The sequence below is a fragment of the Carassius gibelio genome, chromosome A1, assembly GCF_023724105.1.
Source record: "Carassius gibelio isolate Cgi1373 ecotype wild population from Czech Republic chromosome A1, carGib1.2-hapl.c, whole genome shotgun sequence".
Taxonomy (NCBI): domain Eukaryota; kingdom Metazoa; phylum Chordata; class Actinopteri; order Cypriniformes; family Cyprinidae; genus Carassius; species Carassius gibelio.
This window is the reverse complement of record NC_068371.1, coordinates 36,965,334-36,990,003: the sequence shown is the minus strand read 5'-3', so window position 1 is coordinate 36,990,003 and position 24,670 is coordinate 36,965,334. Positions and strand designations below refer to the sequence as shown.

Genomic DNA, 24,670 nt, shown 5'->3' with positions numbered 1-24,670 from the left:
AGAATTGAGACAGGATTGCTCATAATGTTTTGAGATTAGCTATATTAAATTTTGGGTTGAACTATGAAAATATAAGATCTCAAGTGTATGTGCCAAAACAACCTGTTTAGTTTAAAGGAACATTTGGGGTAAAAAATGATTAGAAACAATACCCAAATGTGTGTACAAGAGAGACGCACACAATAAGAAGACACACTGAAGAGAAAAATAAAGAGACAGAAAACAGAAATGAAAGGAAACATGACAAAACCACTCTCAGAAAAGAGGAAATAATGACTGCGTGAAGGGGAAGACATCATTTGTTCAGTACAGAACCAGAAGGAAATAAAGATCAAATCAACTAACACTCGAGCGAGCGCTCACACTTACGGTAAACCACATCCAGACCGTACAGACAGCTACTGTAGAACATGATCTGAACACAGACACACATGCAGACGTTTCTCTTTATATCAGGCTCATACGGGCCGGCCTTGAACAACTAATCTCCACAGACGGGCCGAGAAATCTCTCGCTCAGGTAAACACAGTATCAGATTGAGAGAGAGATCGAGAGAGGAGAAAGGATGAGGACCTGTGCTTTTTACTCTCTTTTCCTGAATGCCCCAGTTTATCTCTCTACTCCGTTCAATTATTCTCTGCTATCACCATCCTTGTGATCTGCTTTAAGCCTGAGCCTTTCTACAGGTGTTCTGCTGTTGTCTTTTTTCATCCGGCAGTTTAATATGTTCATCTGCTATATACATTTATCAAATTATATACTTGCACTAATAACTTCTAATTTCAAATAGAAACTTTTTTAATCTGTCAGCATTCAATTTAAATATATATATGTTTATATATATATATATATATATATATATATATATATATATATATATATATATATATATATTTATTTTTTCGATATTCATATGCATCGAAATAACGAAATAAAAATCTAGCTTCAAAAAAATATTTTTTATTTTCTATTAGTGTTGATGTTTTTATAATTAATTTCAAATACACAAGTAATTTATGCGGACAAATGTTAATGCATAGTATAAATAAATTCACTCAAAATACATACCATTCAAAATTTGGGGCCGGTAAGATTTTTTATGCCTTTGACAGAAGTCTCTTACGATCAAATATGCTGATTTGTTGCTCAAGACACATTTTGATTATTATCAATGTTGAAAACATTATCAATGTTCAAACTCAGAAATCATTATAATTGCTTACAAAATAAAAAGCATTTATTTGAAAAAAAGATAAAATATTTTGTAAAATGATGCTGTCACTTTTGATTATTTTAGTGCATCATTTCGTTCCTTCCTTTTTTTTACTTTTAAATGCTAGTGTATACATTTACACACTTTTTTATTTTGATATTTACTTAGATGTTTTTATTTTGTTACTGACATTTAAAATCTAATTTTATATGTGCAAATTTTTTGTGGTCACAATATTTGGTCTATCAGGTCTCAGTTTTGTCCTGCACTCCCATGTAAAATTTGCGGACGTTAATAAAGCTGCTGCGGTAAGAAGTTCATCCACACACAATGAGGACGCTGAGCAGGCAGTGCTGTCATAACGGCTGCCAATTAGAGCATTACGATGTGCAGTCATCAGAAACAGCTTGTGTATATGTTTGTGTGAGTGTGTTAAATAAAAAGCACAGGCAGAAGGGAGAGTGTGTGTGTGTCCGGTGGTGATGCACACTGCTGCTGTTGCGTGTCTATTTCAAGGTCCTTCTATTTAGGGAGAGACCTAGATAGTGTCAGGTGTCTGTTAGATCGCATTACACACACTTTCATACATGCAATGCATATAAACCAGTGCTAATCAGTCCTAACTGGAGAAAGGTAAGTTTAGTACGAGTGCGAGTGCTCACCGGTAACAGTCACCACTATGTACTGCTGGGCGCTCTGGCTGTTTCCTGCCTGGGAGGCGGAGCTTTGTATCTCTCCTGACACATACTGCGCTGCTGTCACGGCTCCTTGAAGGGGCGTGGTCAAAACCACTTTCTTTTGAGTGACAGGGGGTGTGGCCTGTGCTCTTCTGATAGAGGCCGTCTGTGCGGGAGCGGATCCCGGCGAGCTCTGGATCTCAGGAAGGAACTGGGACGTGGAGGTGGAAGTGGCTTTCTGGAGGGTTGACGAGGCCGTGGTGACGTTGCACCCTTGTGATTGGGAGGGTGGAAGCTCCTCGGCGGTGAAGGCTGAGGTTGCCATGAGGACAACAACCCAAATCCCTCTGCAAACAGAAATTAAAAGCATGGATTATTGCACAATTACACTCAAATTTCCAGGATTTTCTGATTTATTGAGTAATAAAAAGAGCTATGAAGAATCCCCTCAGTACAAATCTTTAAAGGGGTCATATGACACTGCTGTTTTTTTACATTTATGCATTTGGCAGACACTTTTATCCAAATATGACTTACAGTGTATTCAGGCAATACTTTTTTTATATCATTAATATCAGTATGTTGCTAAAAAATAATATAATTTTGTCTATTTGGTGTAATGAAATGTGTTTTTATGTGGTTTAAGGTTCAAAAAACAAATAATTTTCCACATACTGTACATTATTTTCGTTCCCCTAAGCCCTGCCTTTCTGAAGCGCATTGATTTTTGCCAAGCTCAAATCGTTCTTTAAAGCGAGGTGTGCTCTGATTGGCCAGCTATTCAGTGCGTTGTGATTGGTCGAACATCTCAAGCGCGTGACGGAAATGTTACGCCTCTTAGCATATTGTGATGCCGTGTCCCGATGCGACGAGACAAAACCAATAAAACCAAAGTGGGGACATGTTTATGGAATAGAATGACTTATACTGTCTTTTTACGTGTTGTGTTGTGTTGCTTATCGTGCCAGGTTAACATAAAACCATGTCTGCATTTGTGATCGGAGAAATGACAAACAACAAGTGCTACTCATCATTGCTCAAAACTCACGTTTGAATCATCAGTGGCAAATCCTTTAAATATGCAAACATACTTACAGGCTGGCAGTTATAACAGCCGGCATTAAAGGCTACTCTCCCAGGTTCAGGAAACAGTCCTCCGTAAAATGTGTTGCACACACATTCATATTTGGTTTAGCTGTTCTGGAACAGTTTTGTAAAAACAACTTAACCACAGATTTCTAGTTGTGTCCTCTTTTGGAAGCCCAAACAAAGTATTTTCGCTTTCGCAATGAAACACACAGCATCTCCACGACATGGTGTCAATACTACACAATACTACAGTGAGAAAAAAATTAATGTCTTCTTTCTTTGCGTGAACATTTGAGCGGTGTTATGCAAAACTTCCCACACAGTGATGTAGACATGTGGGGGTGTGTTTAAAAGAGCCATTTTAGGGGGGCATGCATGAGTCTTAACTTTGATAAAGAAGATCTCTTTGGGTTTGAGACTTCAGTCTTAGCAAATTTAGGGATCTTACGTATTCACGAACAGCTTGTAACACTCCAAAGAGAAAGGAAAACTTAAAATCGCATCATATGACCCCTTTAACTATAATATGTTAACTACATTTTGAACCTGATTTTACCCAATGTTCTAATTTCTAGAAATGTAAGTCAATTATTAGATCACGCATTTGCATATTTGAACATAACATTTCATACAACTTGCAGCACAAAACAATTGTCTTAATGCTTTAATATTTTATTATATAAAAGCAACAATGCTTTATAAGGACTCATATTTTTTCATTAAAAACATTATTTTTACTAAGCAAATTCACTGACATATTCCTGTAGGTTTACCTTAATAACTATATAATTATTTGAATACAGAATGTGATTCAGCATAAAGAATAAAAACCTATGCATACATTGCAGTATTTTACTGCATGTAAAACTAAACACATTTTCTTTCCCTGTCAGATGCACATAAATCCTTGAGCTGGCTGAACTTGTTTAACAGTAGGCCTACTCTAACTTTCCTTAAATTAGCGGTAACAGGCGTGCCCTGTCTTGTGATGACAGTATGTGCTAGTTCATATGAAGTTACTGTGAGAGAGGAAAAAATTCTGATCAGAATTACAGTGTCACACAGCCCAAAAAGAACTACTCGCATTAATAAATAATCCCATTAACATTAAACCGAGAGCACCTGAAGGAAAAACTCTGAACATGTTAAAATTAAATACAAATGTTCAACAATTTACCACCATACTTTCAAAGGCAAAGTCTACATACGCACATTAGTTAGACATCAACTTCTACAACTGGATAGACATATGTCAATCACGCCCTTTTAACTGCCACGCCACGCCCCTTCCCAGAACACGCCCCTCCCACCACTCCCTCCGCTCCGGAGCTGATCTGGCACACTTATGGCTGTTCGACGACTCCCTCAACAAAGTTTTAAACCGCTGAAAATACAATTCCCGGGAGTTTCGTCCACCGCAATGCTTGCATTCCATCGCCATGTGCGTTAAATAAACCCAAGCAAATCGGACTACCGACTAAATATTACAGTCGAATGTAGTTTGGCTGACAGAAGTCGCTTTCTGACATTTGATCTGTTTCAGTTATCAAGTCAGTTAAACACACTTCTGACGTCACGCTCACCATAAACAAACAACAGCAAGTCAAAAGTCTCACGCGCTCACGTTACAACACCCGCCATTTTGTTGCGCTCGAGCAGATTTGACATCGTCATAACAACCGCGTGCGATAACTGAGGAAATCGTGTCTGGTGCACTTCATCACATTTGTTACTAAAAAAAAAACAAGAGGAGGACGTGTAATAAAGTAGCTGCTTTCACCTTTCGCTTCTTGACGGATGATCTTAGTTTGGCGCGGAGTTTTATTTTCTTAATGGTTCAAATTGTTGTTGTTGATTTTCGTTGCTGGGTTCTTGTCGCCACGACTACCGTGACTATGGCGCCTCGTCCTCACCGGGGCAACTGTTGCTACCCACCCGTCTAAGCACCGCCCTCTTGCTCAGCAGTGATAGGCTGCGTGTCGCCACGGGAAACGCTCTTCTCTCTTTGTAATTGGATAAGGTGAGTGTCTATAAGAATCTGACCTTGTCATTCGCTTTCAGCTGCTGTCAGTCGAGTTACACTGTTACACAAGAAGTACACGCCCACTTCACGCTCATTCATTGGACCACATTCCTGTCAATCAAACGTCACGCTAAACTCCTCTGAAACAGTTTCGACGTCAGTTAAAAATAAAATAAAAGTACACGTTAATAAATTACATATAATTTATATATAATGAAAAATGTATCAAAACGGTGTTTTATTTTTGCGCAAATCATATGTATAATCATTCTCCTTTCTAAACGTTATAATATTAAACATACAAGGCTACTACTTCTGCATCAAATGGCAAAACCATGGTACTTTGTCTAAATGTGCAGATTTTTTCCAAAACATTTTAATAAAACAGGATAATGTACCCACGAAATAATGTCCCCTGAATAAATAAATAAATAAGAATGTAATTTATTCTTATTTTGAGCATGAAATTCAGCAAATTAATCATTATATTTTTAATTTTAAAAAACTTTAATGAAGTGTTGCACCATCAGGCTATTACACATAATAATACTGTAATCACTGAGGTCAGAGCCGTAAGCTGAAGGCTCATCCGTGTGCTGTTATCTCTGTGAAGGCCACTGTGTGAATCATATTCTCCAGACTGTCTTATCTCATGACTGTATGATTATGAAGAAACAGGTTTTTGCTGATACTCTTATAAGCCGGTTTCCGAGGTGCTGGGACTCTTTAATAAGCCCACACACACATCAGCTCTCACATCCAAATCCTCTTCTTATCTGTTTGAAATGTCATCTGGGCAGCTTGTGTCACGAGAGGTCAGCTAACCCAGCCTGCACTGCATATGTTTACCTCTTCTTCAAATCTTTATTGTGTGTTGAAAATGTTTCATTGAAATTCTATGATATATGAGTATGAAATCAGACAGTACCATTGTATTACCTCAGATGTGAAATCTGGCTCTAATTACTCAGTATCTGGGTGTTGGTTTATGTTATTTTCATGAACACACACAGGGTTGATTATTATATTATAATTATGCACATGTAACAAATTTGCATAATAGTATACAGTTTTCTGTTCATTAGAAAAATGCATCTGTGGTCAAAGTGTTCCTTATATAATGTTTCATCAACAGTTTATTATATATATACACTTTTTGAGTACTATTATATTAAAATATAATAAACTGGGTTTAGAAAAGCATTTATGAATCCTATAGACTCATAATGTGAGTATTTGCATGCATCTAATTGAAAGTGCAGCGCTTGTATTAGTGTGTGCATGCAAGTTTATTATTTATTCAACATTTTATGTGATTCAACAGCGTGTATAATGACAAAAAGGTCAGGAGCGATGAGATTAGGTCGCTGTGTTGGTTATAACCTCCACAGAGGTGCACAGCCTCATTATAGAGACGATGGGCCGGGCCTTTGTCTTCCCAAAGGTCTCAGCCCTGCTATCACGGTCAATCTGAATGACACGCAAACATTTCATGCTCCATGAGCCTCTATAAAAGACACACCAGGCCGATGAGAGGTTAGACCGTCTTTCAAACCAGTAAAGCTCCTCTGAGAAACGCTGTCAGAGCTTTCACTCCGATCGTCGTCATGTGTAAAGCTGCACTTCTCACGCTCGGTCTGCTGGTGGCGCTGCTGGGCGGCGCTCAGGCCACTGACGGACACCCGATCTACGGAGTGAAGCTGTGCGGGAGAGAGTTCATCCGGGCGGTCATCTTCACCTGCGGGGGCTCGCGGTGGAGGAGATCTCTGGATGTTTCAGGTATGAGACAGATGTGACAGTCAGATATGAAGTAAAACAGATCAGGACTTTTATTTACTGTATAGTTGTTAATTCCAACAAAATCACACAGATTTAGACGAAACAAATGTTCCTTCGATAGATGCAACTTTAATAAGATTAATTTAATTGTGCTTCTGCATAGCTTTGAGTTATTATTATTTTAACACAATAATAGTTAAACGACTATTAGCCTACAACAATAAAAACATGATTTATTTATTTAATAATTTGCCGTATCCTCATTGAGAGGGCAATTTGTACCACGTAATTTAATTTTTATTATTATTATTTTGTATAATACACATACATTTAGAGGGCAAATTGAACAAAATATAATCCACACACCCTATGTAAGTTATTTTAACTTTCTTAAAAAAAAAAAAAAGAATTAAACAATTTAATTCAATTAAATTTAAATGATCTTTAGAGTTCAACAACAATAAAAAAAATTATTTATTAATAATAATAATAATTTATATAATGTACTTAAATCATTCATTCAATTTATAATTTATTTTTATTATTGTATTATGATATACATATGTATACTTTGTTATTAAAAAAACATTATTAATAATTAAGTTACATTTACATTTACTCATTTAGCAGACGCTTTCATCCAAAGCCAGTTAAAAATGAGAACAATGGAAGCAATCAAAAACAACAAGAGAGCAATGATATACAAGCACTATAACAAGTCTCAGTTAATTTAACACAGTACACACCTAACAAGTTTTTATTTTTTATTATATAATTAAAAGAAAACAGATTTGTTTTGCTTTCGTTAATTGTAGATAGAATACAAAAAGATTAGTAGAATGCAAGTCTAAATGGGCAAGTTTTTCTAATAAAGAATAGAATTAGAATAGAGAGTGCTAATTAATGCTTATGAATTAAAATGGTTTTATGGTGTGTGTGTGTGTGTGTGTGTGTGTAAAATGACATGATATGATGCTGCTGGTTGCTAGAGTGTTTACTTGCCAAAAGTGTCTAACCTCAAGTTTCTGTGAGATTCTGGTCTCTGTGGCTCCTGTTCGTCATTCAGTGTTCATTAACTCTGCATGATGAGTTACGTGCTGAAGTTTAAAACTAGGGTTTGTTTGCATCACTACCACTAACTACGAGCAACAATAATGGTGACATATTTCTGTTGTGCTGTTGTGTGATCAGGCGATCTGTCCAGTGATCTGCTCTCTACTCATGATGACGAGGTCTCTGACAGCTGGGTCTCCAACCCTCTCATCCCTGGACTGTCATACAGACCCCGTCCCGATGCAGAGGCCCATGTCTGGGCAGGAGAGGGCCAGGAGAGCCCCGTGTTCAGCCGCCCCGCCCGCTCTCTCATCTCAGAGGAAGTGCTGGAGGCCTTGCGCACGTCAGACAGGAAGGGGCGGGACGTGGTCGTTGGGCTGTCCAATGCCTGCTGTAAATGGGGCTGCAGTAAGAGTGAAATCAGCTCGTTGTGTTAAAGGACTGTGTGATCATATTTTTCCACCCTTCCTCGCCTGTACTTCCATTCCAACCTTCCTATATGTGAGGAATGACGGTGGAGAGTTTGTTGAAAGTCATTCCTATGAAATACTGAAAATATATGTGTGTCAGAAATGTAGGAATAGCAGATTTGAGACAAAGTGAAGAGCCTGTTTGTCAGTCTTCTTAAAAACTGCTCATTTCTGTTCTTGTGCTTCTCTTCTGTGGTCATGGATTTAATAACAGCGAACTGAAATAAAGTTTTGATTGCGATACAGATTGGTGTCATGTGGATTCTAGTATCATTTTAATTTTAATTTGAGTAATTTGAATTATAAATGTATATTAGAAAAATTAATGGGAATGCTAACAGATAGCTTCAATAATATTAGCATACTACATTCTGCAGTATGTATTTAGCACATTATGCAACTTAATCTGAATAAAATACATGGATGATCTATTACAGTTAACAAAATGTGCACAATACAATAGAACAGAGCACAGTGGACACTGTATGCCCACAATGCAATGCTCTCAAAGATATACATCTCTTTCTTCACTTAATATTTAATTTGAAATAATAAAAAAATAATATAAATTCTTGCATTTTTTAAATATACATTTTAATCCAAATTCAAAATAGCAGATTTGTTGGCCCCATAAAATATAACTTGTATCATTAATGTAAAACAATAATGATGACTTATGTGACCTTTTATATTTGCATAATTCAATGCATTAAAGGGCAGTATGCAGTAAGCAACATGTAGGAAAAAAAAAAAAAAAAAGTAAGCAACATGTAGGCTATTTTTTTTAACGCTACCATGATGATAATACCATGGTCTTCTCGGAGTACGACAGAGTACCATGCAAATACGTATGAATATGGTAATCACAAATTATTGTACTATATCTTTTTTTTCTTTTTTTATTATTGTAGTATATCATGATGCTTCACAGCGAGGCTATGAACCTGAATGACCCGTTGTTTTAACTTTGTCTCCACCTACAGGTCACAGGAGGAATTACATTCACATACAATTAAGTTATATCACACATAAACCTTCATTCGCGAAATATAGATCGCAAATGATGTGTGTTAGCCAATATATTTAACGTTACATGTATTATAACCATAAAAGTAATTGTTTCTGTTGTTTTATGTTAATAAGACCTGACGTCTGCGTCACGGTACGGAAGCCGCTCAGATCCACACCGCGCGATTAACGCGTCCGCCATGCATCAGGCGCCGCCGGTGAGAGAAGAATAACAGCAAACACGCCTGTAGATCCCGAAGAGCCCCTCGGCGAGCCATCCGTTACCGTGACCCGACGTCCATCAGCGCTTGTGCACCGGCAGAGAGAGATACACCCAAAAACACACACAGAGAGATCCACTGACTGAAGGTGAGCGCGTTTGGCGGGTTAGCACAGCGGCTAACGGTTAACGTACATCAGCATCTGTGTGTGTGTGTTTATACCGCTTCATTATACACACTCATCACACACATGTACAGGGTTTAGTGTACTTTATTTCACGTGTGATCGGTTAACGCAGCTGATGTGAGCTGGGGAATTGAGTTAAACCGGGCTGCGTGAACACGCACGGCCTACACACACACTTCTACACAAGAGATTATACAAATACACTAACTGACACACAGAGTATATACACAAACACCACACTAACATACACTACCGTTCAAAAGTTTGGGATCAGTAAGAGCTTTCATGTTTTTTAAGGACGTCTCGTCGGTTCTTCAAGGCTGTATTTATTTGATCAGGAAAAAAAATTGAAATATTTAAAATAACTGTTTTCCATTTTAATATAACGTTACTAGTTTAAAATGTAAATTATTCCTGTGATGCAAAGCTGACTTCATCAGCATCATTCCTCCAGTGTTCAGTGTCACATGATCTTCAGAAATCATCCTGATATGATTTATTTATCAATGTTAGAAATAGTTTCTGATGCTTTATATGATTCTGGTACATGTTATGCTGTTTTCTGGATTCTTCAATTAATAAAAAGTAAAAAAAAAAAAAAAAACTTACAAGAGAAATCTTTTGTAACAATAATTTCTGTAACCGTTTAAAAGGTAGTTTATAATACCAGAAAAGTATGGATGTATAGATTTGGAAAAACTTCGAAATCAAGTTTTAAGAATTAGAAAAATGAAAAACAAAGCAACTTCATGACACAGAATGTAAGGTTATTGGCTAACCAAAAATGAGTGACTCCGTTAAAAAAATTCATACTGGAGATTTTTTTTCAAGTTTGGTTGCTGTAGACATTCTCAAATTCATCTTACCCCTTAAAACAGTATGCTCTAAAACAATTGATATTAAATGAGAAGAATGCAAAACTGAAGCATCTTCCTGAGTGTAAGCAGACTCACACATTCACACACGGCCCACACGTCAGTCAGATGCTCAGTCACACATCACAGCCTCCTCACACACACACTCTCGCCAACCAGATCAGATGATAACTGAAGGTGCAGAGGCTCACCATGGATTAGCCCTGACTTCAGAAAGTAAACTGTGTATTTGGTCTGAATGCGTTGTCTGTGGATGATAGTTAAGTGTGTTATCTGCTCACTTTGATTCTTTCTTCCTAAAAGTGCACTAAGAAAGCAGTGATGCTCTTTCCCCGGAGGGTGTGTGTGTGTTTAGGTGTAGTGCACTGACTTGTCCTCTCTCTGTGTGTGTGTGTGTGTAGTTCAGGATGGAGTGGCAGCCGGATGAACAGGGTTTACAGCAGGTGCTGCAGCTGTTGAAGGACTCTCAGTCTCCGGATACGGCCACACAGAGAGCCGTTCAAGAGGTGTGTGCACATCCCTTACATCGCTACACCTTTATTCAGGTTATCTACAAATATAATGTCAATTTTAGCAGTCACAACTGGACAGATGCTGAAATGTCTTTCATGTTTTATAGTGTCTAGTGGTCAGTTTTTATTTAATACATGTGCACAGTAGTGATGGGTTATATGCTCAAAATAAATATTTTTGACACATTATGTTGACTTAATAGTATGTACTGCTGTTTCTAAATTTGGGGTCAGCATTATTTATTTTAAATTAGTTGAATTCTTTTAAAGTATTAATTTAAACCTTTTATCAAAAGTGAAACACATTTCATGTTTATCAAAGAATCCTGAAAAAAAAAACTATCACTGTTTCCGGAAAAATATTTGTCAGCACAACTGTTTTCAAGTTTGATATTAATCAGAAATGTTTCTTGATCGTCAAATCAGTATATAAGATTTCTGAAGAAATCGTGTGACACTGAAGACTGGAGGAATGGGTGATGAACATCTTTGATCACAGGAAAAAATTACATTTTAACATAGATTTAAATAGAAAGCCATTGTTTTAAATTGTAATAATTTCACAATGTTACTGTTTTTTTTCAAACTGTATTATTGATTGAATAAGTGCATCCTTATTGAGTAAAAGACTCACTTAAAAACATAAATACATACAGACCCCAAATATTAAAAAATTCAAGCACCATTTTAACCAAACACCGTTTGTTGCCATGCAAATTCAAAATATGTTCAATAATATTGAATATTTTATTTTATATGCACCAATATAACAATTTATATGAATAAACTGCAGTGTTTATCTTCATGTTTGTTTCTGAAGCTTTAAAACGTAAAGATGATCCAGATGATTTGTTGAATTAATTTGATTAAATCATACAGTAAATAATATTGAACTTCTCCACTCTAATATCTCTAATATCATTTTTTGCTTTCAATGTTTAAATCAGAAACATTACTTCTGGTTAATATGGTTTGTGGTTAAACCTACTTGTAATAGTCTGTTAAAAGCGTAATACGTTTTTTCACCATATTCATGAATGTTTATTAATCTCTGGCTGCAAAATCAGTGCAAATATAGATTTCGGTATATCTTCCTATTTTAGTGGTAAAGGATTTGTTTTGTTTGCATCTAAAGATCACTGGTCTGAGATCAGATCTTGTTTCTGTGCTGTCTGTTGTATTTATCCCAATGTTTTCCTCACTCTCTCATTAGAAACTGGAGCAGCTGAATCAGTTTCCCGACTTCAACAACTATCTCATCTTCGTCCTCACCAGCCTCAAATCTGAAGGTCTGTAGTATCCCATCATGCATCGTCTGCCTCAGTGTCTCACACGCTCTCCTGTCTCTCGTCTGAAGGCACGTCTCTGTGTATCTCTGCAGACGAGCCGACCCGTTCTCTGAGCGGCCTGATCCTCAAGAACAACGTGAAGGCTCACTACCAGAACTTCCCTCCGGCCGTGGCCGACTTCATCAAGAGAGAGTGTCTCAACAACATCGGAGACCCGTCCCCGCTCATCCGTGCCACCATCGGTCAGTCTGGACCCGGGGTTGAGCGGGTTAGACTCTCATAGATCAAATAAAATTCTAATAATAACTGAATTTGGGTCCACAGGTATTCTCATCACTACTATCGCGTCTAAAGGAGAGCTGCAGACATGGCCCGAGCTGCTGCCTCAACTCTGCAACCTCCTGAACTCAGAGGACTACAACACCTGCGAGGTACAACTCTGAGCACACCTGGAGTGGAATAACATCATTAGACTTTAACTAGGAGTGCTGTGTTTACTGGTTTAAACATACACATTCAGTGTTTTCCCCAAATGTGCTATATTCATCCCACAATGCAGTGCAGTTGACATGAGCTTCTGTTTGAACAAAACCGTTACACAGAATGTGATTCGATTGGCTTGCCTGCATTTTTACACACAAATAATTATGTGTTTTCAAGACTTTGTAGTGAGTTGACGACAGTTGATATCATACAGGTGTGCAATAACGGATTTCATTTTTTAATTAAAAAAAATATATAACTTTTTTTCATGTTACTAATTTATAATTCGACTACAACATTAAAAAGTACTCTGAATTGTTTGCTAAATAATAATGGCAGTACTCTGACAGAATTTCACTCTAGGTTATGTTGTTCAATTTTGATATTTGCACATGCTATATGTTTAAAAAAAAGTATGCAGTAAATATTTGAGACTACTTTTTTGAACTAGTCCTAGTTTTTTTACTTTACTAAAACTAGTGAAGTAGAAGTCTCTGGACTTCCTAAATCAATAATTATCTGAAGAATTTGAGCTTTAGTGTTTAGATGGCTATGTGCAGGACCAGATATACTCATAATTCCTAAACCAAACTTCATTAAATTATGAATTTAGCCCATGTGACATATACTAAAGAAGCTTGTAAACTTTTATGAAGATTGAGTGTTAAGGTCCACTAGGACAGTTGTTTCAGTTTGTACAAATATTCCTCATTTATCTGTTATAAACCCATAATGCAGTGGGATTTCTAAGAGAAGAGTGTGTGTGTGTGTGTGTACAGGGCTCTTTTGGTGCGCTGCAGAAGATCTGTGAGGACTCGTCTGAACTGCTGGACAGTGACGCTCTGAATCGACCGCTCAACATCATGATCCCCAAATTCCTGCAGTTCTTCAAACACTGCAGCCCCAAGATCAGGTGAAGAACCACACACACACACACACACACACACACCTCTCTGATACACTGTCTGTTTGATAATGAGTAACATCGTGTTGATTCACTCTCTCTGTAGGTCTCATGCCATAGCGTGTGTGAATCAGTTCATTATTGGCAGGGCTCAGGCTCTCATGGACAACATCGACACATTCATAGAGGTGAGCTGACCTCCAGCACATAGTGGTTTCCAAGCCACCACAAAGTTATTTCATGCAGTTATTGTAGTTTTATATTTGACGACTGATTAAAGTCTTGCTGAGAAAACAAATTAGCATTTGTGCTATTGCTTTAAGAAAAATACACAACATAGTGAGAGTTTCCAGCTGATTGAATGATTGAGTCATCTGAGCTGATTCCAGGAGGACATGAGCTGACTAATTGATCGTTCAAACAATACCCCCCAAATATAAAATGTTTTTAATTTTTTTTTTAAATTGCACAATGTTGCCCTGAATTTTAGTTTTTATATGTAATTCAATATTTATTTAAAAATGTATGTATACAAATACACACAATAACATGCATTAGATACAGATTTTATGTACCTCATTGTGTTTGATGTAGACTCAGCTGTCAAGTGTTTTATAGCTTCCTCATCTTCTGAATATCGAACAAAGAATAACACTTCTAAAGTTTGTCAAATTGAGATTGTAGTTCATCCTAGAAAAGCCATCAAGCCAAGCACATCGTAAATGCTCATGGAGACCCATGAATTCGTAGTTATTTCAGTTCATCTGTAGTGTGTGCTTTGTTTTCAGTCTCTGTTTGCGTTGGCGGGTGATGAAGACTGCGAGGTGAGGAAGAACGTGTGCAGAGCTCTGGTCATGCTGTTGGAGGTCCGGATCGACCGTCTGATTCCACACATGCACAGCATCATACAGGTGATGCAAACTCAGACATCTGATGTTTTACTGTCACGTTAAGGTATTGTAGGAGTTTTACATCTGTTCTGTGTCTCTCTGCAGTACATGCTGCAGCGCACGCAGGACGCGGATGAGAACGTGTCGCTGGAGGCGTGTGAATTCTGGCTGACTCTGGCCGAGCAGCCCATCTGTAAAGAGGCTCTGTCGGGACACCTGGTCCAGTGAGTACTGCAGGCCATCACCAACACACACACACACACACACACACACACACACCTCCGAGCATGAACTGTCTCTGTCTGAGAGATCTGCTCTGAAGAAGGTGATCTGATGTTCAGGTGTTTCTCCACAGACTCATCCCAATCCTGGTGAACGGAATGAAGTACTCTGAGATTGACATCATTTTACTGAAGGTGAGTCACTATATATGAGACATGAGTCTGGGATTGAATCTTTGAATCCAATCATGTTTACTGCATTAGTTAAATCTGCAGTCACAGGAGACAGATTCATTTACGTTTTGCTAACTTATTCTTATTTTTTATTTCTATACTATAGAACTTATTAATATTGTTAATTGGCATTTATTATATTTTCAGCTTTTAGAATTTTAGTCATTTTGTTATATGCTTGTTTTTAAATTCTATGTAACTTTTTATTTCAGTTATACTAAATTTAGTGAGTACCCAAGGCAATAATAATTTTGTGCATTTTTCATTCTTCTATAGCTTTACCACAGTTTTCAATTTAATAATATTAGTGCTTAATTTCAGTATGCCAAGGCAATATTTATCTTAAAAAAACAAAAAAAACATATACATATATATATATATATATATATATATATATATATATATATATATATATATATATATATATATATATATATATATATATATATATATATATATAATATGTATGTGTGTGTATTTTAATTTCCGCTTTGTCAATAACTGAAAATGATTTTAATTTCATTTTTGTTAATCAGACACTCTGATTCGGATTCTTGCATATAGAAAGTAGAAAGATTTTCTTTATTAATGCTGTAAATTAAACAGTGAAGTGTTGTAGACTGATTCAAAATTCAAATGTGCTTTTGATTCACTCATTTTGATTCAATCGTTCATATGAGTCAAAATCATTTGTTTGTGAATCAGACTGCCATATTTTCCACTAAGTGCTATAAGTCGCACTTATTTTCATAATTTGGCTGGTCCTGTGACTTATAGTCAGTTGTGACTTATTTATCAAAATTTATTTGACATGAATCAAGAGAAATGAACCAATAGAAAACATTACCGTGTCCAGCCACGAGAGGGCGCTCTGTGCTCCTGTTGTCTACCAGTGAGCAGCAGTGAGCGCCCTCTCGTGGCTGGAGACGGTAATGTTTTATCTTGGTTCTTGGTTCTAAATAAATGCGAATTATAGTCCAGTGCGACTTATGTGTTTTTTCCTCGTCATAACGTATTTTTGGACTGATGCGACTTATAGTCCGAAAAATACGGTTGCTTTTTGTTTTTGCATGCCACCTAAGATGATAAATTCATCAAAGACGTTTCTAGATCTACAAACTTGGGATTTAGGAACTGATTTCTTTAAGAAAGTTCAGAAAATGAATTGAGTTTCCCAGCCCTTCTGATTGATCAGCAGCGAGCGCTGTGCAGGGAGCGTGTGAACGTGAATGCAGCTGTAGTCTCTCTCTCTGTGTCTCAGGGGGACGTGGAGGAGGACGACAATGTTCCTGACAGCGAGCAGGACATCAAGCCCCGCTTCCACAAGTCACGCACAGTCACGCTGCAGCACGAGGGAGGAGAGGGGGAGGAAGGAGAGGACATCGATGATGACGAGGATGATGACGACGACACGCTGTCTGACTGGAACCTGCGTGAGTAAACCGACCACTCCGAGCATGCTTGCTGTAAACATGTGTATGACGATGTTTTGTGTGTTTGTAGGGAAGTGCTCTGCGGCGGCGCTGGACGTGTTGGCTAACGTCTTTCGGGACGACCTGCTGCCGCACCTGCTGCCGCTGCTGAAGGGTCTGCTGTTCCACCCGGACTGGGTCATCAAGGAGTCTGGGATACTGGTGCTGGGAGCCATCGCTGAAGGTGTGCGTCTCACACACAGAATGATTTCACTAATTACTGAGCGTTTACTCATCCTGTCTCTGTGTGTCAGGCTGCATGCAGGGTATGGTACAGTACCTGCCCGAGCTCATCCCGCACCTGATCCAGTGTCTGTGTGATAAGAAGGCTCTGGTTCGCTCCATCGCCTGCTGGACGCTCAGTCGCTACGCACACTGGGTGGTGAGCCAGCCGCCGGACGCCCACCTCAAACCGCTCATGACAGAGCTGCTCAAACGCATCCTGGACGGCAACAAGAGGGTGCAGGAGGCCGCCTGCAGGTGTGTGTGTGTGTGTGTGTGAAACGAACCAGTATGTTGAGATAGAGTGTGGTAAGTAACGCTGTACTGTCCTCAGTGCGTTTGCGACTCTGGAGGAGGAGGCGTGTACGGAGCTGGTTCCTTACCTCAGTTTCATTCTGGACACTCTGGTGTTTGCGTTCGGGAAATATCAGCACAAGAACCTGCTGATCCTGTACGACGCCATCGGCACCCTGGCAGACTCCGTCGGACATCACCTGAACCAACCGGTAACGACAGCTTCTGACGCTCACTCAAATTATTTACTTGCCGTATTTTCCGGACTATAAGTCGCACTTTTTTCATCGTTTGGCTGGTCCTGCGACTTATAGTCAGGTGCGACTTATTTATCAAAATTAATTTGACATGAACCAAGAGAAATGAACCATGATAAACATTACCGTCTACAGCCGCTAGAGGGCGCTCTATGCTGCTCAGTTCTCCTGTAGTCTACACTGAACACATAGAGCGCCCTCTCGTGGCTGTAGACGGTAATGTTTTCTCTTGGTTCTAAATAAATGCGACTTATAGTCCAGTGCGACTTATGTATGTTTTTTTCCTCATCATGACGTATTTTTGTACTGGTGCGACTTATAGTCCGAAAAATACGGTACTAAAATGTGCCTCTTTGGAAATGGTCACTTGAAACAAATTTTCAGTTTTCATACACTACCAAGATTTTTTCTTTTATGTTTTTGAGAGAAGCCTCTTGTGCTCATGAAAACTGCTGATGGAAAACACCATAAGAACAGTCACGTTGTGAAATGTTAAACTTAAACATGATTGTCTTCTATTCCAGTATATTTTAAAGAGTAATTTATTCCTGTGAAGCGCAGCTGTATTTTCAGCATCACTCCTCCAGTCTTCAGTGTCACATGATCTTCAGAAATCACTCTATGATATGATGATTTGATGCTCAAGAACCATTTCTGATTATTATCAATCTTGAAAACTGTTTTGCTGCTTCATATAGATTTTTTCTTCAGAAGGACGGCACTCATTTGATATAGAAACCTTTACAGTCAACTTTTGAATGCTAGTTTGTTTTAAACTTGTAGATGCAAGTAGGACAACTCAAAAGATCAGATGCCATTTTTTTTTAATACATGCCAAAATGATAAATCATCTTCAGTTATGTTTTAGTTTTTTAAGGCTACAAATGTTTTTGGTTCGAACCGTCTCTGCTCATCCTTGCCCTTGTCAGCTTGTGTTCAAAAGCTGAATATTATTAGTACGTGCTTGTGGGTGAAGAGATCAGTGGTCTGATCGTGTGTGTGTGTGTGGTCAGGAATACATCCAGAAACTGATGCCTCCTCTGATCCAGAAGTGGAATGAACTGAAGGACGAGGATAAAGACCTGTTTCCTCTGCTGGAGGTGAGACACTCAGAACGAACTGAAGAAATGCTTTATATCTGAATGCACTTTACTGTCATGAATAACTGTACATTCATTTGCCAAAACATTTGTGATTGAAGGTGTAAATGGACACTAAATGCCTCTGTGTTTGTGTGTGTAGTGTTTGTCGTCTGTGGCTACGGCGTTACAGAGCGGTTTCCTGCCGTACTGTGAGCCCGTCTATCAGCGCTGTGTTACTCTGGTGCAGAAAACACTCGCACAAGCCATGGTGAGAACACACACTTCCTCACACACTTCTGAACATCAGTGAAGCGCACCGCCATTAACCCACTGTGTGTGTGTGTGTGTGTGTGTGTGTGTGTGTAGATGTACAGCCAGCAGCCGGATCAGTACGAGGCTCCGGATAAGGACTTCATGATCGTGGCTCTGGATCTGCTCAGCGGTCTGGCCGAGGGTCTCGGGGGTCATGTGGACCAGCTGGTTGCCCGTAGCAACATCATGACCCTTCTCTTCCAGTGTATGCAGGTACAGCGTGTAAAAGAGTAAAGATGTGGCGTCCTTATCATTAGTATTTGAATTATTTACAGCATGTAATATTAAGATTTGATCTAACAAATGTTTATAATTGAATTTAATATAGTTGGTGTTATGTTAATATTATTTTAAGTTATTTATTATTTGTAAGTTTATAATTAAAATTATTTATTTAATATATTTATAAAATACATTTTAGAATGTAAGTTATTTTAATATTTTGATTAATATTTAATTTACTGTATTGTACATTGTTTGTTTCATATTGTTGGTGTTAAGTTAATATTTGATATTTTTATCATTATAAACTATTTACTATTATATAAAATAAATGTATAAACAAAATACATTTTTAATATTTAGTATTTTAACATTTTAATTTTCTTTATTACACACTTATGTTTTATTGTTGCTGTTATGTAAATATTGTTTTAATACTTAATTTTAATTAACTATAGGTATAAAACTTATTCTTAATATGAAATTGTTTGCTATATCATAAAACTTATTGTAACATTTAAAGGGATAGTTCACCCAAAAATGAATTTACCCCATGATTTACTCCCCCTCAAGTCATCCTAGGTGTACGTCTTTCTTCTTACAGACGAATGCAATCAATCAGACTTATGCAAAAAAAAATCCTGCCTCTTCCAAGCTTTATAATGACAATAAACTATCTCTTTAATTTTTTATGTTTAAAACATTTACAATATTATACTAATATTTATTTTAAGTATTTAATTGTATTATCTTTTGTTGAATTATAAGACGTTTAGACTGATTAATTGATATGAAAGCTAATTTAAGTGTTTCTCTCTTATATGCAGGACACTATGCCTGAGGTGAGGCAGAGCTCGTTTGCTTTGCTGGGTGATCTGACCAAGGCCTGTTTTCCACACGTCAAACCCTGTATCGGTAAGACAGTGTGTGTGTGTTTGACTTGCATTATACACCCTTAACTGATTCATATGTATTAATCTCTGAAACCGTGTGTGTGTGTTCAGCTGAGTTCATGCCCATCCTGGGGACGAATCTGAACCCTGAGTTCATCTCCGTGTGTAACAACGCAACCTGGGCCATCGGAGAGATCTGCATGCAGATGGGTGAGGGTCATCACACTGATTCTGTGTCTGTTACATCACCACACGGATCAGGATTTAGAGTGACATCACTGATTTAGAACCGTAAAATGTGTTAGTTGTTTGTTTGACATCATTGGAGGGACTTGAATTACCCATCACCAGTGAGTTGATGTTTATTGGTCATGTGACGTCACTGATGTAGGTGTGGAGATGCAGCCGTATGTGGCTCTGGTTCTTCCTCATCTGGTGGAGATTATTAACAGACCAAACACTCCCAAAACCCTGCTGGAAAACACAGGTATGACCTCTGACTGCACATGATCACTTGCATTTCACACTGATGAGTGATCAAACCGTAACTCCTCCCACTTCTCCTTACAGCCATCACGATTGGTCGCCTGGGCTACGTCTGTCCACAGGAAGTGGCTCCCATGTTGCAACAGTTCATCAGACCCTGGTGAGTCAGCATGTCCAGAGATTTCAAATCAGTGTATCAGAGTGATTTCTGAAGATCATGTGACACTGAAGAATGGAGGAATGATGCTGAAAATACAGCTGCGCATCACAGTAATAAATTACTTTTTAAATGTATATTTAAATCAGTTCATAATAAACAGGAGACTTATACACCAGACTTTTTACCAGCAAATTTGATTTAAGAATTGCACCATTTTCATTTTCAGCTAATGCTTTTCTTAAGACGGGCTTAACTAATGATAAAGATTTTTGTTTTTGCAGGTGCACATCGTTACGAAACATCCGAGATAATGAGGAAAAGGACTCGGCCTTCAGAGGCATCTGTGTGATGATTGGTGTGAACCCTGGCGGTGTGGTGCAGGTCAGTTCTGCTCTTCTGACTCTGTTGTGATTGACTGTGATGTCACTCTCTCCTCCATCACTCCTTTCCTTTCCTCAGGACTTCATCTTCTTCTGTGATGCGGTGGCCTCCTGGGTCAGCCCTAAAGATGACCTGAGGGACATGTTCTACAAGGTCAGACGCACAGGGAGTTGTGGTGAAATGTTCATAGCGGTGAAATGTTGCTCATGTTGTTTAATGAGGCTGTGTCTCTGTAGATCCTACATGGTTTTAAGGACCAGGTCGGAGAGGAGAACTGGCAGCAGTTTTCGGAGCAGTTCCCGCCCATCCTGAAGGAACGCCTCTCTGCATGCTATGGCGTGTAGCCCCGCCCCTCTGCTTCACACACAGCACATGCTGTCAGGTTAGTGACGACCGCTGATGTCTAATGAGGCCATAATGTGCACAAACAAACACTGTGCTAGGAGGTGTTTCTACTCATACATATTTAAAATATAATAACACTATGCATGCCGTTATATTTTTGCGTCTAACTGGTTTTTAAATCTGGATTGTCCCAAATTTATTTTATATTTGTTTTGGGCTTAGTCTAAGTGTTACTCTTAATGCTGTGTATTTTAGGAAATTGTAGAATGTATAAATATATATTTTTCTCTCTCTCCTTTTCTTTCAGTTGAACCTTTAGGAGGGGGGAACTCATCCATCTGTGTATTGCACTGCCCTGATCGTGGGGGAGAGGGACGCGATTGGCCGCTCCGCCTGACGGACTGATCCCACGCCCTTTGTGTGTCCATGAGGGTGGGTGGGTGGGTGGGAGGGAGGGTGTTTGGGGACTCCTCTAGTTAACTGCAGAATGTACCCAATCACGGGGAATAAACCTAAAAACATAGGGAAGATGAGAGATAGTGTAACTGAGGGAGAGCGAAAAACAAACTTAAGAGAGTGGGAGGGAGGTCGTAGGTTAAACGGGAGGGAGGTATAGACAGTTATCTGGGAATAAAGAATAAGATTAGGGAGGGAAGCTAGACATCAACTGTTATACAACTTATTTTTTAATCTCAAATTAATCCCAGGCATAAGAATCAAACGCATTCACACACAGACTGACTATAGAGACACTTGCACATAAAGTTGCAATAACTACGAGCCGCTAGCGCTGCCGTAGCAATAGCATAATCAAACTTTAACACTGAGACTCTCTAGGAAAGACTAGTGTCGTTTTTTTCCTTTTTTATATATATATAATTAGTATTGATAAAACGACAATGGTCTCAGCAGCTTAAAAAAAAGATGGTTAGCGTGCTATCGCGAATTTGTGTTTTTGAGGGAGCATCTATGAATTCACAGTTTTCATCATCATCCTCATCATCAGCTTTGTCGTCGTTCTGTCCGATTGTCGTCTCGCTTGCGTCTCTTACGCCGTATAGTTTTTCTGACGTTTCTTCTCACTTTTTTGCGTAGTTGGCTTGTAGTTTTTCCCTGGGCTTGGTCAGTGTTCGCTGTTGAAACTCATCGTAGTTTACAGATTTCAATCACACCGTAGTTTATTCTCGTCATGATTTCGAGAGATTCGGTCTCGTCGCGAAGGAGCTGGAACGGAAACTCCACAGTATAACGATCATGACTTGCGTTATGTGTGTGTACGGTTGCGTGTATGATTTGTGTAACGGTAGCTGTGTTGGGAGTTTTTAAGTGTGTTTTGTTAGTGTCATTGCCATGTATTTTGTTTCCTAATTCGCATTTCGTATGTGTATTTTGCGTTAATAGGTTGTTAATTGTTTTAAGGTACCTTACACTTGACTCCCTATGGACCCCTATTGACCTGTAAACTGTGACCAACGATGTGTGCGCTTGTGAGTGTATGAATGTATTTGTACCGATAAATATTAATGCCATATTGATATTTAGTGATTATTCAGCTAATCCAACAAACTATAACTATATCAAATATAGTTTTACTACAAGGTTAATTTGAGGTATTTTTTTTTTGTTTTGCTGCTATTGCTAATTTCGGTTACTTAAATAGAACCGAGTTAACAACTATTACATTCTATTGGGGCAAAATGCGTAATTTAAATTTGGATTATCGCTTGTCATGCAGTTTTTGTTTTGCTACTTTTATTTTTTGTAAGGACGTTGCTGGTAAATTTACTGATAAAACTGTTGGATTCATCATGCGTCTTGTTTTTTCTTGTCAATATTTGTTTGTTGGCGGATTTTAAATAAGAGCGAGCTGAAAGCAAAGACAGGAAGTGACGTAAGGAAGGATGGCGAGGCGGAGAACGACGGCTGCGTGTGGAAATCTGCACTGAGACTCTGAAAGAAAAACAATCACACTTTTCTCTCTTTACCTTGCCAGGAAAAATAAAACGATTTTTTTTTACAAAGCTGAACAAGTTTTTTTGTGTGTGTGTTTTATTGATTTATATATATTTTTTTCATTATAAAAGTAGTGTTTTTGAAGACAAACTTAAAAACTACAACCAAAATTGGAGCGTTGTGCCTTTTAATGTTAGTTTCGAGTTCATTCGTATTTTGGTGTACACCTACACACTGACTAAAGTTTAGCACTAATATTTCGGAAGAACACACTTAAATCATCACTTTCTATAAAAGGCACTCTATAATGAGAATGCCTCACTTCTTGAATACATTGTTTTTTATGGTTAATTGACGGGATGTTGATCATCAGTTACGGGAAAACCATAAGCAACACCCATCAAAACAGGCTTAATGTCTGTGACTCGAAATTTTGGATTACCAAAATTCAGGGTTTAAAAAATCCACGTGCCATAATGAATCCCAGCAAAATAGTGATTCAGAGGACAATGCATCTCTGCATGGAAGCATCTAAATGGGTCCAGATCGTCTGTGCTTCTCGGTCCTCTTCTCATTTGTTGTCCTGATAAATATATTGTTTATATCAGCAGTTTTACATATAAAACGCAGAATACAGCATCAAGTTCCTGTGGATTTGAAGATGCACTTTAACATCTCTGTCCAGTTCTCTGGTCTCTGATAGAAATATTACATGATCTTGACAGGACACCAGTCACTCACTTATGCAAAGAAGCTGTAATGACCATAAGTTTCAGCAGAGACTCACCTTTCAAAATATTACCCAGAATTAGAGCAATTTAAGTCTGAAGGTGCTCTTCACTAGTCATCATCAGACACACTGATCACAGATTGTCTGTTTTAATAGTCTATGAGATGATGACCCAGCTTTGTGTGTGTGTTTGTATGTAACAGCTTCAACTGTGTGTCTGCATAACCTCAGACGCTAAAACCCACACACAGGAAACACACAAGCAACAACAGGAAGTTTGGGTTCAACGCATCTGTTATATTTGCTGTGCAATCACGCATGACTAACAACATACTCGAACAGTTTCAGGAACTACTCAACTCTCAGTGCACGCATTTGTCCTCACACTGAAATCATGTTTCATCAGGTTTACATGTACATTTGGTGAAGTTGAGGTTAAAAACAAACTAAAGCACAACAGCTTGAACTTAAGCCCAGGTTTTGTTTTGCTGGAGAGTATGGTTTGCTATGAGAGCTGAAAGCAAGTGTGTGTGTGTGTGTGTGTGTGTATATATATACAGTGAAAGAAGGTGAGATGTTAAAGTGTGTGTGGTGTGACTGTAGGCGTTATTAAAGTGAAACACAGGAGGGCTGGAACTAACCCAAAAGAAAAAGAGGAAGAAACTCGTATGCAAGAGAAACAACAGAACCATTAGGAACAGTGTGTGTGTGTGTGTGTGTCATAAAACACTTG

At 38.3% G+C, this 24,670-nt stretch overlaps 3 protein-coding genes across 5 annotated transcripts in view; 2 read left to right on the top strand and 1 right to left on the bottom strand.

Annotated features, from left to right (window-relative positions):
• LOC128019964 (MHC class II regulatory factor RFX1) overlaps positions 1-5,009 on the bottom strand; it is a 13,727-nt gene extending 8,718 nt beyond the window's left edge. The window contains exons 1-2 of one of the 3 annotated variants that reach the window (XM_052606409.1): positions 4,760-5,009; positions 1,876-2,237 (exon numbers count right to left, since the gene is read on the bottom strand). In XM_052606409.1, coding sequence (XP_052462369.1) covers positions 1,876-2,215 — 340 coding nt within the window. In that variant the 5' untranslated portion in view covers positions 2,216-2,237; positions 4,760-5,009. The remainder of the gene's footprint in view (positions 1-1,875; positions 2,238-4,759) is intronic. The other 2 variants (XM_052606429.1, XM_052606419.1) reach the window with 2 other exon arrangements.
• A 1,578-nt stretch (positions 5,010-6,587) lies between these two features.
• Positions 6,588-8,540, top strand: LOC128019977 (relaxin-3-like). The gene is made up of 2 exons (XM_052606441.1): positions 6,588-6,781; positions 7,973-8,540. Exons 1-2 carry the CDS (start codon positions 6,610-6,612, stop codon positions 8,269-8,271), a joined length of 471 nt encoding a protein of 156 aa, XP_052462401.1. The 5' UTR covers positions 6,588-6,609; the 3' UTR covers positions 8,272-8,540.
• Positions 8,541-9,468: 928 nt separating this feature from the next.
• LOC128019952 (transportin-2) lies at positions 9,469-23,061 on the top strand. Its single transcript, XM_052606382.1, has 25 exons — positions 9,469-9,681; positions 10,997-11,101; positions 12,321-12,396; positions 12,489-12,638; positions 12,721-12,827; positions 13,659-13,792; positions 13,890-13,971; positions 14,572-14,694; positions 14,779-14,897; positions 15,029-15,089; positions 16,390-16,561; positions 16,632-16,784; positions 16,855-17,080; positions 17,157-17,328; positions 18,387-18,473; positions 18,616-18,723; positions 18,822-18,980; positions 19,817-19,904; positions 19,994-20,092; positions 20,274-20,369; positions 20,453-20,528; positions 20,810-20,909; positions 20,988-21,062; positions 21,146-21,291; positions 21,562-23,061. Exons 2-24 carry the CDS (start codon positions 11,003-11,005, stop codon positions 21,251-21,253), a joined length of 2,670 nt encoding a protein of 889 aa, XP_052462342.1. The 5' UTR covers positions 9,469-9,681; positions 10,997-11,002; the 3' UTR covers positions 21,254-21,291; positions 21,562-23,061.
• Positions 23,062-24,670: the final 1,609 nt, after the last annotated feature.